This window comes from Cygnus atratus, chromosome 7 (assembly GCF_013377495.2).
Source record: "Cygnus atratus isolate AKBS03 ecotype Queensland, Australia chromosome 7, CAtr_DNAZoo_HiC_assembly, whole genome shotgun sequence".
In the NCBI taxonomy this organism is placed as follows: domain Eukaryota; kingdom Metazoa; phylum Chordata; class Aves; order Anseriformes; family Anatidae; genus Cygnus; species Cygnus atratus.
The window spans coordinates 21,054,465-21,070,018 of NC_066368.1; the positions used below are offsets into that span (position 1 = coordinate 21,054,465).

Below are 15,554 nucleotides of genomic sequence, written 5' to 3' on the forward strand. Positions count from 1 at the left end.
GAGCAGGAACATGCAGTTGGTCTGGGGCTCAAAGGCTGCAGGTGGAGGTGTTTGCTGTCTTACAAGCTGCCACTTTCCTGTAGCTCCCCAGCCACTGTGGGGACAAACAGCCTTGTCCTCCCTCACTGGGGAGCTACCTGCCAGGGTGAGCTCATAGCGTGATAATCCCTGACTACTCAGAGGCTCTGCATGGTGTAAGCAATTCAAGCAAACCGGTTCAAGTTTCTTTGTATTGCTTTCTTAAATAGTATGACATGCTCTTTGTTTTCTCTGGAATAACTATCATACCTTAATATTCAGGTCACATTGGTATATTCTCATGCCATCACCTCCAGTCACTTCAGAAATATCCCTGCCCACTCCCACAGATGGTCAGGACACCTGATACTCAATTCTGGTTTTCTTTTTTCTTTTTTTCTTTTTTTTTTTCATTTCTCTGCAGACAACAACATTTTCCAAACCCTTTTACAGCACAACAGTAAGTACGCTGCATAGGATGAAGATCTACTGCCTACTCAGCATTGTGGTATATATAGGAGCTGGGGGATACAGTTCTGGAAGAGAAGGAGGTACTCTTATGGGTGGGCAGCTGCTGGGGATCTTCTCTGACATACTGTCCTAACGCCGCTGACATTACATTGTAGCAATAAGGACAGGTGAGATGCTTACAGAACCCAGATTCCTGTATTTGTGCTTGTTTTCTCATTTATTTAGAAATGAACAAATCCAGCGTGCAGTGAGTTTGCAGTATTTTACTGCGTGAGCTGTCAACTGTAGGCGGTGGGTCAGTCTGGGCAAGAGAATAACAAGCGATGCACTTGCCACCATCACTACGTGATAGGCTTTCTTGTTGTGGGGCCTCAACTGCCTTTGGAGCTGGGTGGGACATTTTTCAATGGCTAGAAAAATCCAGAGGGTTTTGTTTCGGGGTATGTCCAGTTTTCGGGGCCCTGCACTACACGCATTGCTTCTGTGAGCCCAGGCAGGGTGTGCAGCACCCTCCACTGATTGATGCTCAAGGGAAGGCCAAGCAGGCAGATGACGTGGCAAGGACAGAGAGCAGCCTGTTGCAAAAGCACATCATTTCTTGGGGCTTCCTGCTCCCCTTTTTGCTGCTTTCTCTTCTGAATCCAGCTTTCTCTGGTATATATTTGTGCTTATTTCCTGTGTATGCTTTTTTTCCAGCCATAATCCCCTTTCTGAGGAAGAACATGTATTCCTTCCAGTCAGAGCTATTGTTGGAAGGGCCAAGGTCCGGGTTCTTGCTTATGACTGGCAAGCACAGGCCACAACCTCAGGGTGCACCCGAGTTCTCCATGTGTAACCTACCATGTGCTGTTGTTGAAGTCTTGCAACTGCTTGCTTAGGCTCTGTCCATGTTTGCTTTATATGAAATATATTTTTGAAATGTTCTTAAACCGTCTTATTTCTAGACTTCTGAAACAGCAACAGGAAGCACAACTGTCCAAGCAGATTGTTATGGGGTAAGAGTTTGCTTCATTATTTAATGTGATTGTTTACATGGAGCATTTTCCCTCTAAAATCAAATCTTTGCTTCTTTTGTCCGTTCCCATGTGCAGTGCAGCTGAGCTAGATGCCACTGTTGTGGCCCAGGGCTGCAGTACTGTCTCTCACATTGGCTATCCTTGTTGCATGCTAGCCCCACACTCTGCTACTGAACACAGAATTAAAGGATCACACTGCATGGATTTGACCTGACTCTCTTTCTTTGTGAGTTAGTACCAGCCCTGGGTGATTGGAGTAGCCGCAGGGATACCCAGCTTCCTGGCCTTGGTCCTTGCAGTCATCTTGGCAGTGGTCTGTGTTCTCCAGTGGTCAAACTTCAGCTGGAAGCAGGTAAATACCTTCCATCTCCTGGATGCCTTGCCACTTCCTAGCCTAGTCCTCTACATCAGAGTTCTGATTCAGTACCTTCTGCAGCTCTTAGGATGTTCAAGACCACACCCCTAGGCACTCAAACCGTCACTGCTCTGCTTAGGAGTTACAGGATCATAAAGATAAAAGAGAAATTCATGTGAAAATATGGGAGAGGCACCGCCAAGTGGTCTGTTAACTAGCAGGAAGTAAACAAAAATCTATCATCATTGTTCTTCAGTGAATTTCTCGTTATTTGCTACAGGAAATCATTCATTTAGGAATCCTCTGACTACAAAATAGTGTTATTTAGTTCCCAAAACACTGCCGAATTGTTTCATACTATGTAGTTTGGTCAACCTTTTCCTCTGTTCCAGCCCATGGGGTGGGTTTAAATGCCTACCTCCCCATTGGTGGGGTAGAATGAGGGGGTTGTGTAGTACCCTGCCTTGTTCCTCTGGGGTGAAAAAGCATTCATGTGTCCACAGAAGAGGAAAGTCAGGAAGCATTGTGGCAGCCGTGCAAGTGAGTGTTTTCCCCTGTATTAAAGGGGACCAGGTGGATTTAGGACGTTGTAGTGAAGGCAATTCTTGGGCATCAAGGGTTCACTTCTGCAAGGTAATTCCCACGGGCTGGCATCAAGTGGCCTGCGTGATTGTCCCAGATGAAAATCATTTTGATGTCCAGCTTAGATTATGTTAGATATTATTCCATGTGGTTATTTATGCCCCAAGTATGTTCTGAGTTCTGAGCAATTTGATAACAGAACATTTTTTCCCTGCTCTGTACTTCTTGCACTGTTGTTGGTGAATTGTAGATAGGTGGTGTTTGTCACTCTTTCTGTTCATCTCTTCAGACAAGTGGGTATCCTGAGATACAGGAAGAACATGAATATGAGCGATCCCCTCCCAGACCTCCAGATGTAAGTCATCTGTTAACTGATTCTTACTGTAGCACACAGGCTTCCGAGTGAATTACTAAACAAAGGACTGGCTTTAAGGGTAGCCCTAGACTAATAATAGAGACCTCATGGAAAGCTCTCTCCCCATGCTTGCCTGTGGCTCCTACACTACTGCTGTTTCTAGCTGTACGTCTGTCTGATGCAATCTCAGATGAGGGTCCAGCAATAGATTGCCATTGTTTTAGAGTACACAGGTATTACAGCTGCATCCTGCATGGGCAAAAATGGAGGGAGGAATGAACCTGAAATGTGAGCAAATACATTTTCTTCAAAATATTGCTAAACATTTCCAAAGAAAGGCAGGAATTCTCATGCACTGTATTCTCTGTAGCCTGAGTACTTTGTTACAGCCATCACAGAAATAATATTTTGCTTCTAGGACTTTTATCTGACCATGATGGAGGAGACAACAAACGTCTACGTAAATGAAGATCAAGAAAAACACTTCAGACCAGACATCCAAGCACAGGCAAAGCCCCCAAGGATGAATAAGCCCAGAAGAGACCCACCTGTGATGGAATACATTTATGAAAATCATCCTCCCTTTCACTGAGAGAAAAGCACCAAATAGTGGCTGGAACCAGAAACAGCAGACACAATCCTTTTCCTGGACACTAGGGGCTACACAGCTGCATTTCATGAACAAGAGTTTTCTCTTTAAGCATACAGGAAATTCTAGAGAATAGGACAAACAAAGAGACTGCATGGGGAAAGAACCTGTTTGGAATTATGCCTCTGAGATGTGGAAGCAAAATGAGATTCCCCGCATTTGGGGAGTAACAAAGTGCTGTGGGAGAGGTGTTTTTGCTGTCCTCCTAAATTTAATTTATTTTAATAAAGAACATCTAAATCCTTGTAGTGATAATAGAGTGAACAACTAGAGTGTTTGCTGGAATCCCCATCATTCAGTTTCTTGAGCTCCTCACAACTGCCTGGGAAAACATGAATGCACCCTTGTTTTCAATTTGCAGAAGGAGACTAGACTGTAAATGAGGTGAAGTGATAAGCCCAAGAAAACTGGAGGGAGTGAAGTTCCAGCTGCTGACTTTAGCCCCAGGGATGGCAATTTCCCTTAGTTCTCAGCCCCTACAAAATTTTCTCTGTGCCCCTACAAAAGGTATTTCAGCTGGGAGCTGAAGTGGGAATGTTTATTCTCTTATGATTTCAGTAAGAGACACCAGCCAGAGAAATGATCTCCTCTGCAGCCCCATCTTGATTCATGTGAGGATGCTGGGCGGCCACAGTGACAGGCAGGGTTGTGTTGGCAAATGCTTTGGGAAGAAAGAGGAGCCATAAGGAAGATGCTCCCAGCCTGTGGAAAGGCTGGGCCATAGAGTACCCTAGGAATGAGAGGGGCACCCAGGAGGAGGCAGAGGTCCCACCAAAGGGGCACAGCATTGAAAGTAGCCAGAGCTTCAGCCTGTGAATGGAGGAGTGCTGTCCTCCAGGAGGGATGCTGCCGCTGTCCTTCAGCCAGCTGCAGGCTGCAGGGCTGGCAGGGTTCCTTGCAGGCAGCAGCAGGAATCCGGTGGTGAAACAGGCAGGGCCCTCGCCCTGGGAAGGACAGCTCTTCTGGCAGTGCCGTGGCCGCAAGCACTGTGACCTGCTCTGCAGTGGAGCAGTGGCTGCAGGGACTGCCCCAACCCAAAAAAAGCCAGCAGCTCAAGGCCTCATAAATAGATTTTTCTTTATTGGGCTGTTAATGTACACATACCATACTGTCCAGTAGCAGAGCATGCTGCCCTTAGTGGGACACATGCTGCAGGAGAAGCAGGTCATGGGCAGCCACAGGAGCCACGTTTGTAAGCAACTCGGCTGTTCAGTGGGACTTCTGTGCTCAGTGAGCACACACGCACACTGTCAGTGCAAGGGGCTGCAGAGTCACACACACAACTTCCCTGTGACATGGCAGAGTAATTCTAGGAGGCTTTGAAATCATCTGCTCTGTGTATGCATCCGTGTTTGAAGAGCCTGGGACTTTGGGAGCTGTCTTCATGGAGGTGTTGGGTAGGTGAGCCAACACTCCTGTCATTGGATTTAGTAGGGGAGAGAGATATAGAGGACTAGACAGGCTAGGGAACACCGCAGAGAGGTTTCGTGCCCATCAGCGGGGAAGAGCACAGAGCTGGTAGAAGGGAGGAACATTTCCTGTTCCACTCAGTGTAGGGGTTATGCTGAGCTCCTCAGGCCTGAGGACAGCCTTCAAGGTGAAATTCTGCAAGATCGTGGTCAGGAGCAAGAATATCTCCATGCGTGCCAGGCCCTCTCCAGGGCATATTCGCTTCCCTGGAAGTAAACACAACAAATAGTGCTGAGCAGGTGCTGCTGTGTGGGTTGGAGTTTGTGCTAGGCCTACGTGCTATGCAGCTTTATTTACTAGGTACAGCTAGTAAATAAAGCTAGTAAATAGCAGCAGGGAGGTGACTGACTGGGAGCTTGGCTGGGTGTGTGAAAGAAGAACAGGAAAAGCCTTGAGTGTGGAGGAGGCATCACGTGGAGAGGACGAGAGTGAGGTGACACAGAGTGAGTGAGAAAGTGGAAGGTTGGGGCTGTTGGTAGGTGAGTGGTTATGTGTAGCCTACTTAAAGGTGCCCAGAAAAAGTGGAGCTGCCACGGAAAGACAGGTAGGTTAAGAATGGCTTCAGTGGTTGTGTACAAAGGTGACAGGTGCTTTGCAAAGTGTGAGTGGCACCCGTTCATGGCATTACATCAGCAGCTCCCAGTGGGAGTTCCAAAAAGCCACGAGGCCCCAAAAGAGAGGGCTGATGTGGGTGGGGAAGGGAGCAGCAGGGAGGAGGTACACAGAGAGCAGCGAGCCCCAGGGAAGTACTGGCAGGACCAGGCAGGACCACGCAGGGAGCAGGTGTTATGGGGAAAAGAAGGGTGGTTCCCCCAGGGAAGGACAGCAGCTCCTGGGAGAGGAAGCCTGTGCGTTACCTGCTGAGAAGGGCATGAAGAGTTCACTCTTCCTAAAGGTGCCGTTCTCGTTCAAGAAATGTCCAGGGTTAAACTCATTTGGGTTTGGGAACTCCTTGCTGTTATACAGCACAGAACTGAGGACGGGGAAGATTGTGGTGCCCTGCAGTAAGACAAGAAGAGCAGAAGTGAAGGGAGGTGAGTTAGGTCACTTAATCCAGCTGTCTGCCAAGTTAAGGCTGAGCTGACTAGTGCAATCCTCTCAGAGCCTTCAGCTGCCCTTTGGGGACTCTCGCTTTGGAGAGGCAGATTTAGGGAGGCCCTGCTAGATGTCACAGCATAGACAGTTGTTCTGGCTGCCCCTCCTGTGTTCCCTTTCTGTTTCAGCCCATTTATCCTCTCCTTTCTCTGGTTGTTTGGGGACACCCCACCTAATTCTTCTTTCTTGGTGTTTCACTATAATGAACTTGTAGATGTACAATGTTCCTTTGTTTCTGTGAGCCCTGAAAAGCAAAAGCACACAAGATTGTAGCTCTCATCTCTTCTGACAATTTTCTCCTGGCACCATCCTCTTTCTTCTTACTTTCTGAGCAGCCACTGACTGGGTAACAGGATAAATAATCCAGAAGTGATGACAAAAGAGCACTCTGCTAGAAGCTGAACAGTTCCCTGGGCCCTGCCTTTTGATTTTACACTGACAGATGAAAATCATAATGCTAACAGCCCACATGCTGCTGTTTCCCCAGTGTTCATGGTCCCTCAGAAGATAGGAAGTAACATGAGCATCACTGCAGTGGTCCAGGCCAGGCCAGGCCATGGGCTGCCCTAGCCTATCAATCAGCCTGCCTCTGGCAGTGGCCAACAATGATTGCCTCAATAAGTGTGTAAGAACAGGGCAAACAGGTTTTACTCATTCATCTGAATGTAAATACAGTTTCCATCACGTTTTGCCTCGGGGTCTCTTTGCTCTCAATAACCACAGACTGACTCTGCCTCCAAGGAGATGCCCAGGCTCCCCCGGATGGCAGTGAGCAGTTCCACAGCTTTGCTGCCTTTGTGTGGAGACTCTGCTCTGTTTTTTTTGTGAGCTCAGCGTGTTTCTATTGATAGGTCAACCTGCAGAGCAAGTGAGCAGAGGTGTTGGGCAGACCCAGTGTTCTGGTCTCAGCCCAGGGGACAGCAACAAGGAATTGCAGACATGCTACAGCGGCCTGGGGATCTGAGGAAAAAACCTTTATGAAGGCCCAGGTGATGACATGGTCAGGTCACAGCATTTCTAGCTTCTGGCTTGTAACCGACAGCCTAAGAACAAGCATGCTGCCACCTTGTTGCTGAACTCGAGGGAGCTTGCCCACTAACCTTGGGAATGAAATACCCTCTGAAGTAGATGTCTTTGGTTACAGCACGAGGGACGCTCAAGGGGATGAGGGTGATGAAGCGCTGGATTTCATGGGCCACTGCATCTGTGTAGGGCATCTGGGTCCGGTCAGCCACACAAGGTCTTCGTGATCGTCCTACGACCCGGTCAATCTCTTCTTGAACTTTCTCTGTCAAGAGAAGCACAAACCATAAGATGGGTGAATAAAGCCAAATCCACCCAAACAGGTTGTCCTAAGCTGTCCACAAACCTCATGGATTTGCTAGAAAATGATGGGAGCATTTATATTGATTTTGGTGTTGTCTGGAAAGCAGCTCCACTGCAGCCTGTGCAAAGAATGCCCTTATAACAAACTTGGCTAAATAGGAGTACCGAGAGAGAAAGATGTGGACACAGCCAAGTCCCTGGCTGGTGAGGGGGTGCATTTGCTGTTGATGGCCAGTGAAGCTGAGAGATGTGTAATAGCCCCCCAGGGGTATGAGCATACAAGGACTTTGCCCATTTAGATAGAATATGAGAGAAGAAAAGTTGAAAAGGCAGTAGCATTAGATCTGTGTCCAGCCCAGGGGAACCGCTAGAGGAGAAGAGATCATAGACTGGTACCTTGTATCTCTGGGTGTTTGAGAAGAAGCAGAAACCCGTATCTTAAGGTGGTGCTAGTTGTCTCAGTTCCACCAATGAACAAGTCAAAGGCTGTGGTTATCAGGTTCTTCACGTGGAAGCTGGAATTGGGTTGGTCTTTTTCCTAGAGAAAAGGCTGGGTTATTTCTCTAGTTGAACTGAGAAAAGGGCCCTTTCTTGTGTCATCCTGGGCCCTACTTTCCACCCAGAGCTGTTGCATTTCTCTGATAAGGTGTGGCAGCCATGTGGGACAATTCAATGCTATCTTTGTGCAGTAAGCAAGACCCCAGAGCAACCTTCTTTGAAGCTGTACATTGTATCTTAGGTATATAACTGTCTGCTTGCCCTTGCTGTGCCAACTGCTTTCCAGTGCAAGAACTGCAAGACCAGCCTGCAAATGCCCTTGTGTTTTGGTGCAAGCAGGTGTAGGTCTTGGTGTCCAAGCAGCTGAGGGTAGTGACTGCAGAGTGTGCAGACCACCAGCTATAAGCTCTAGCACAGGCAACATCAGGGGTATTGTCAGTGTCTGTCCACTTGCACAGACCAGTTGCCTGGCTTCAGCACTGACAAGGGGCTATCCCAATATCTCTATTAGTTAGGAGAAGGAAGGGGTGTTTGGGGATGAGCTGGGGCTGTATGCTCTCTCCTAACCTCCTGCATTTTGCTGAGAAAGCAGTCAATGAAATCCTGAGGAGAGCTGGGATCCAGGTAGGCTTGGTGCGTCTTCACTTCCTCTGCTACAAAGGCTTTTACAGCATCAATTTCTTTGAACACATTGTTGTGTGGGCCAGGCAAGTAATCCAGGATCTCTGGGAACATCTGGTATAGCTGGAAGGAAAGAAACAGGAGGTCTTAGCAGGAATCTCAGAGGTGGAGAAAAAGAGTGGTTAGGACTAGGGAAAAGCTGCACTTAGCTGGCAAAACCAGCTGCATTTGCAAGGGTGTTTCTTGCTCTTGAGCAGCAGAACATTGATGGGTCCTAGTTTGAAGGTTGAAGTGAGACTTCATTGGGAGGGAAGCCTCCTGCTCCCCTGGGAGAATGTTACCACTGTGAAACGGTTGCTGAAGGTACCTGTCCCCAGAAGGAGCTGATCATCTCAAAGATGTTGTTCATGTTGCTCATCAGGGACAAGAACTTCTTGTCTTTATAGTCATATCGTTTCCCAAAGATGACAGAACATATGACATTGGAGACGGTGCAGCACAGCATAAATGTTGGGTCGAAGGGCATTTCTGTGAGTTCAGAAAAGTTACAAGCCATTAAAAAATAAATAAATAAATAAATAAAGGCAAAACCTACAGCTACCATGGGTAACCTGACCTCTGGTGGTTAGTGGAAACTCACAGTCCCTTACTGACACAGAAGGGTTCTTCAAAAAGTACAGTACCTGATCATGGAATTGTTAACTGCTTTGTAATGAGGGGCAGCTACTGCAAGGAGTAAATGCATGGAAACATCTATTCACAGAATCACAAAATGGTTAACAGACCTCTGGAAATCATCTTGTCCAACTCCCTGCTAGAACCATTTGCCCAGGACCATGTCCAGACAACTTCTGAATACCTCTAAGGATGGAGACTCCACAACTTATGCTTAAGAACGTGGGCTCCCTAAATGCAGTCTTTTTTTTTTTTCCAAATATAAGCTATATTAAAAATAGACTATACTCTTTGTTTTTCTGAGCTCTTCAAGCAAGTGCTCAGCTTCCTCCTGGATCCTCTCTTCAATGCTCCTCTTCCCCATCCCGAAGTTGCGCAGAGTGGTGAGAGCAAACCGACGGACATGTAGCCACCCCTCGTTGTTGCTGAAAATAATGCCTGCAGAGGAAGAAGAAAGAATGAAGACCTGATTTGGTGCGCTGGATGTAAGATGAATGGAGACTCATAATGACAGTGAATCCTAGCCCTGTAGATAGCACTGACATAGCATCATAGAGTACTGTGGTCTGGAGACAACCTCTGGAGGTCCCGTAGTCCAGCTGCCTGCTTCTGGCCTTCTCCAGCACATCTCCAACCTCCTTGCGAACAATTCATCCTTCACATCCACACAGAATTTCCTGTGCTGCAGCCTGGAGCTGTTGCTGCTTGCCTTTCCACTGCGCATCAGTGAGATAAGTCGAGCCCCATTTCTCAGAAATCCTCTTTGGGTGGTGGAAGCCAGCAGTTGCAGGCTGCCCTGCCTGCCGTTCTCCAGGTGGGACCCTCCCCACATCACTCAGTCTGCCCTCGTGCATGGTGTGCCCCATGCATCCCCTGCCATACTTGTCCTCAGCCCTTCCCTTAGCCTCAGGAGGAGCTCAGTCAGTGAACATACCTAATCCTTTGTTACCCCGGTCTCCCAGTGGCATCCTTCCTCTGGCAGCAAACTCATCCCCACGATCAATCAAGGCTTCTTTTACCACGTCATGTCCACACAGCACCACCACTGGATCAGAGCCCAGGTGCACTGTGAAAACTGGCCCATACTCTTCGCTGAGCTGTCAAAATGCAAGAGAGAACACGGCCATGTAGAGAGGAGGAGTTGAAAAGTGACCACGCCATTCTTCTGCAGGCAGTGCAGCCTCACAGACCAGCAGGGTTAAGATCTGGTCCTCTCATGGCAAATGTCAGCCATCAAGGGTGAGAGCAGTTGGGGGGAGACAGCTGAGATCCCCATGGCTTTTCTGCTGCTCTGGGGTTGGCAGTCATCAGGCTATAGCGAGACGTTGTCCCCATGCACAGAGCACATGCACTTCTCACCCGGAGAAGAAACCGAGGGGAAAAAGAGAGTCCGTACCTTCTCAAGGGTTTTGGCTAAGTCCTTTGGTTTCACCTGCAGCAGATTCCCTAGGATGGGAAGAGGAGCTGGTCCTGGAGGCATCTTCCCCTTTCCAGACCGGATTTTCCATCTGGCGAAGTTGAGCAGGCAAATAACACAAACCAGGAGGACAGCAGACGCTGCCCCCAGCAGCTCCATTTTCCAGGTGGAGGAGAGCTTGTGAGGCTTGGGAGTAATTGAGTTGGGCTGCCCAAACCTGAGCTTATATACTGAAGTGCTCTGCTCTGTTAGATCAACATCACGTTTTTGATCACGTGGCTGAGTTATCCAATGTTACTAGTCAATCATTTGAGACTGCTGTGTTGCGAAACCAGGACTGAACTTCTCCAAAGTTAATTGGTCATTAACGACACACCTTGTCTCAAGCAACTGCAGAGGCCAACAGAGATTAAGTTAAAAATGTGCTCATACGACTTGATTTGTTTCACTTAAACTTCATTGTTACGGAGATAATAGTATGGGCTGGGCGTTCCACTTGAGGTGCTCCCAGAAATTTGCTGTTTTGAGAGCACCTTCCGTGTACCTCGGTGCCATGTGGGTTTCCCATTCTTCAGCATTGTTTGCGTTAGTTCTCAGTGGGGACAGCCAACCCTGCTTGTTCCTGAAGGCTTCCTGGTGCTAGTAGGGGAGGTCAGACTGCAGGCAGCATGCTGAACACACTGGTGTGTTGTCTTGTGAGCAAAGCAACTGCCTCAGTTTCTCTCCCTAGGGGGGGTATGGCCTCACAAGAGAGGAAAGTATAAAATATCCACCTAGCACAGGCAGAAAAGTCTCCGGGCATAGTGACAGACAGCAAAGGGCCTGCTAGAAGAGAGACCTTGGGACTCTGACCTCTTCAAGCTTTTGTAAAGGAGAGAAAGAGGAAGATGAGGAGGTAGAGAAGAGAGAAATCAAGAACTTGATAGGGCTTCTAGGGAATGGGTTCCCAAGCTGAGAAAGATCTGAACTTGTGAGAGATTGTGTATAGGTTAGTGCACCCAACCTACTTCTGGAACGTGGCATCAACAAAACAAGTCCTTCTTTTGTTAATGTCTGATGGGTGCACCCTCAGCAAGTCTGTGGGTGATGCCAGCTGAGTGGTGTAGTGGACACTCCAGAGGGAAGGGATGCCATCCAGAGGGACACTGACATTGAAAAGTGGGACCATGTAAATCTTGGGAAGTTCAACAAGGCCAAGTGCAAGGTCCTGCACCTGGGCTGGGGCATTTCCAAACACCAGAGCAGAGTAGGTGGTGAACAGGTTGAGAGCAGCCCTTTGGAGAATAAGTTGGAGGTACCAGTGTATGAAAATCTCGACATGAGCTGGCAATGTGCACTTGCAGCACAGAAATCCAGTCATCTCCTGGGCTGTCTCAGGAAATGTGGCCAATAGGTCAAGGGAAGCGATTCTCCCTCTCTATTCTGCACTCGTGAGACCCCACATGGAGTACTGCGTCCAGCCCTGGGGGCTCCAACGCAAGGGAGACATGGACCTGTTGGAGTGGGACCAGAGGAGGGCCACAGGGATGATCAGAGGGCTGGAGCACCTCTCCTAGAAGATTTGGGGTTACTTAGCCTAGAGTAGGGAAGGTTCCAGGGATGCCTTACAGTGACCTTCCAGTACTTAAAGGGAGTTCACAAACAAGATGGAGAGAAACTATTTACCAGGGTGTGCAGCGATAGTACAAGGGGTAATGGTTTTAAACTAAAAGATTTAGAGTAGATATAAGGAAGAAATTCCTCATGATGAAGGTGGTTGGATAGTGGAACAGGCTGCCCAGAAAATCTGTGACTCTTGCAAGCTGACAGATCTCATCCAACGAAGTTAGGGGATGTGTGACTTGGTGGGAATTAGCTGAGGGCCTGGGTGAACTGGATGCTTGGTCGGAGTGTGCTGGGTTTGCGGTGCAGCAGCACATTCATGTGAGTTTCGCCTTCACTCAGAGATGCTAGTGAAGGTCTCCATCCCTTGCAAAAATTTCAATAGCTTACCTATGAGTTTTTAAGTCATCCTTGCTCTCTAACGTAGGTGCAATAATTTGCTTACCTTTATCAAATATTTTTATAATTTTTATCTTTACTTGTTTTTCTTTTTTAAACTCATTTCACTTCTTATAGACTGGTATCTGATGATTGCCAACAAGTTCAAGCTAGTTATTGATCTTCTGATCTCATCTGCTGCATCAGCTCATGCCTTGCCAGGGCAGTTCATGGAAGTTCATGGGTGCCTAAGGACGTCTAGCCAGTGATAGTGGAGTTCACGGGAGTTCGCCCTGCTGCATGTGGCCTCGCTACTGCTAGTTCATGACTCCGTCACCTTTTCTGTAATGTTCTTGTTCCTGGGAGGAAGGGTTCACTTCTCAGCTCTGCCTCACAGTTTGTATACTTTAGGCAAAATATTCCCCAATAGGAAAACTCTCAAGGCTTTTTTTCTCTCTCTCTCTTTTTTTTTTTTTTTTTTTTTTTAATCGGGATGAAATCAGTGTATTCCAAATATCCCTACTCCCCCCGCCCCCCCCGGCAGACACACTGAGGATTTACAAGGCAGGAAAACTCAGAAGACCAGTCACGCCGACCTTTCCCCGAGGGAAGCCATGGGCCTTTTCATGTTGCAATAGTGTCCAAGTGACGCTATTTTCTGGGTGCTTGCTTCTATTTGCAGAAGCCATGAGTATGCAGGGCTGGTTGTTCCTCTCCATCCATGTGAAAGTCCAGGAAAGCCAAGCTCAAAGCCCCTCTCTCCATCTTCACCAGGAACTTTGTCTTAAATCCTTTGGAGGCAGGTGTTTGGGATTTTTCAAATAAAAGGCTAACAGTGTTGTAGCTTTGCCTCTTCTTTCTAAAATAAAGCTCAAGCTTGAATAAAATGTCATCACTGTGCAGAATCTCTTGCAGGCTTGCTGTTTGCTCCTTTTCTTCTTGGACCTTGGTTCAGAAGGTGACACTGCCAGTGCCACCCCTGCCCACTGTGCAGCCAGCACCCCTCTTCCACAGAATGCTCTGTGTGGATATCCCTGCTGTCTGCAGATGCCTTTTGGCTTCTGGGGGCAGTGTGTCAACTGTGGTACACCTCTGTGCACAGCTTTTCTGCACAATGCTGCAGGCTGTAGCCTTGGCTCTCGTCTTCAAAGAGGTTGGGTGGACAGTCTTTTATTTAGTGTGAAGGTGAGGAGATCATCTCTGGGGTTTGGCATCTCAAGCTGAGGGGATATGGCAGTGCTGTGCACCCCTCCTTCAGCTGGCACCAGAGTCCCAAAGGTCCAAAGGCTCGCTTTGGTAGAGCCACATGTGGTGAACATCGTGGTAGTATTCTCTCAGCCCTTTTCACTGCTTTGATGAAAAAAAAAAATGTTAGGAGGAGGTGATTTTCCTAACAGATATCCCAGAAAGATTTTAGTTTGCTGGGGTCTGAGTAGCCTGCAGAGATGTGTGCCTCACCTACCTTCACCCTGTCCACGTGCGGTTTGTGGCAGTCTTGGGGGTAGCTAAATGTATAGTTAGAGCTGGGTCATTGTTGTAAGGTGTGATAACTAGCAAATAGACCAGGAAGCGGTTTGGGAGGAAGAGAGATATGTATGTTTCCTCTCAGCCAGACTGCTTTCCACTTCCTATAACAACTTCTTCCAAACAATATTTCATTTCCTCAGATTTCACTTGTTTCACTTGCCTCCCATCTCCACATTGTAGAATCATTCAAGTTGGAAAAAGCCTCTAAGATCACCTAGTCCAACGTTTATCATCCAACATGGCTGTCAAGTGTGTGTATGTGTGTGTAGAAATTGGGGAAGGGAACTTAACTGAAACTGTTCTCAGCACAGGTATTGCTGTGGTGAGTCTACAGCACTCCAGGTGTTTTTTTCAAATAGAGTTGTTCTTCAAGTACCTGTAAATATTTTTCCTATTGGCATGAACAAACAATTGGCAAGTTAAAATTTAATGAAAATTGTCTCTCTAACTCCAAAGTACTTATTTATTTGGTTTCTTTATCCTAATTATCAGCAAGTAATCCAGTCAAGTAGAGCATTCAGGTGTTCACAGTGGCTGTGAGACTTGGGCAAGGTTTCTTGGCACACCTCTCTGTATGACATCAGTTTCTACAGAGATCACAGGCTTATAGAACAGTCTGCATTAGAAGGGACTTTGAAAGATCATCTGGACCAGCCTTTTGTGGAAAAGGGTGCTAGGTGAGGATGAAGCTTCCCTCCCTGCCAAAGTCCAAACATTTTCCCCAGTGCCTCTCCACCATGGCTGCCCAGTGCTCAGGAGGTGCTGGGGAGAGCACAAGGGGTTCATGAGCACTGCTCAAAAGCAGGCAGCCTGTCAGGATCCATTCCCTCAGTCCCAGCTGTGCAAAGCTGCTGAGAAGGTCTTGTGCTTTGTGGAGCAGTACTTTTAGTCTGAGCGTGGTAGGGCTGACATATTGCAAGGGGACGACTGTGTGTGTGAGGGTGTGAGATGCATTGCAGTTATGGGCAGGCAGTGGGTACTAGCAGGCAAAACATTTCCTGGGATCACGGAGGTTCACCCTTATCTGTGTTTCTGGCCCATCTTAGGCTTCCCAAAGGAAACCAGTCAGCTTCTGAGGGTGAATGTCCCACAGAGTGTATGGTCCTGTCACCCGACAGCCTACCCTGGAACAGTCCTGCAGCTATCCCCACACAAGCTGCACTGCAAACAGGGCTGCAGTCCAGTGCTGGGAGTGTTCAAGGGCAATCACCTCTTTTTCCTTGTGCAAAGCTCCCTGAGCTTCCTAGTTTTCCAGAGGTTTCATATGGAGCGCTGTTCTGTACTTACATGTCAGCACCCTGTGTCTAGCATTTGAAGCAGTGGCACCTTTAAAAGAGAAAAAGAGCATTGACACTCAGCTTTTTGCACTTACGTGGTGTAATAAGTAATCAAAGCAGCAGTAGGTACATGGGGAAAAGAAGGCACATCTCCTGAATGGGCACATCTCCTGGATTCTTCCAGCGATGGGAAGAACTCGGGGTGAGAAAAGGAGTCTGAAG

At 47.7% G+C, this 15,554-nt stretch overlaps 1 protein-coding gene and 1 long non-coding RNA gene across 3 annotated transcripts; one reads left to right on the forward strand and one right to left on the reverse strand.

Annotated features, from left to right (window-relative positions):
• The first annotated feature begins 700 nt into the window (after nt 1-700).
• LOC118246930 (uncharacterized) lies at nt 701-3,557 on the forward strand. The gene is made up of 4 exons (XR_007708577.1): nt 701-1,484; nt 1,741-1,857; nt 2,732-2,797; nt 3,216-3,557. It is a non-coding gene; the product is annotated as an uncharacterized LOC118246930 (long non-coding RNA).
• Nucleotides 3,558-4,499: 942 nt separating this feature from the next.
• Nucleotides 4,500-10,741, reverse strand: LOC118243351 (cytochrome P450 2C19-like). 2 transcript variants are annotated; one of them, XM_035537341.1, is made up of 9 exons: nt 10,528-10,741; nt 10,066-10,228; nt 9,420-9,569; nt 8,824-8,984; nt 8,403-8,579; nt 7,734-7,875; nt 7,112-7,299; nt 5,774-5,915; nt 4,500-5,122 (listed from the first exon to the last, which is right to left on the reverse strand). In XM_035537341.1, the coding sequence occupies exons 1-9, from the start codon at nt 10,705-10,707 to the stop codon at nt 4,941-4,943; spliced, it is 1,485 nt and encodes a 494-aa protein (XP_035393234.1). In that variant the 5' UTR covers nt 10,708-10,741; the 3' UTR covers nt 4,500-4,940. The 2 variants fall into 2 exon arrangements, with proteins under 2 accessions (XP_035393234.1, XP_035393243.1); XM_035537350.1 differs by lacking the exon at nt 8,403-8,579 and having other exon boundaries at nt 4,506-5,122; nt 10,528-10,707.
• Between the last annotated feature and the right edge of the window lie 4,813 nt (nt 10,742-15,554).

What these genes read in the sequence shown, in the direction of transcription:
- LOC118243351 (XM_035537341.1), bottom strand. Translation starts at nt 10,707, where the DNA reads ATGGAGCTGCTGGGGGCAGCGTCTGCTGTCCTCCTGGTTTGTGTTATT. An exon ending in TAGCCAAAACCCTTGAGAAG is followed by an intron (nt 10,229 to 10,527) that starts GTACGGACTCTC and finishes GCATTTTGACAG; the next exon opens with CTCAGCGAAGAGTATGGGCC. An exon ending in CAAACACCCAGAGATACAAG is followed by an intron (nt 7,300 to 7,733) that starts GTACCAGTCTAT and finishes TTCTCTTGACAG; the next exon opens with AGAAAGTTCAAGAAGAGATT.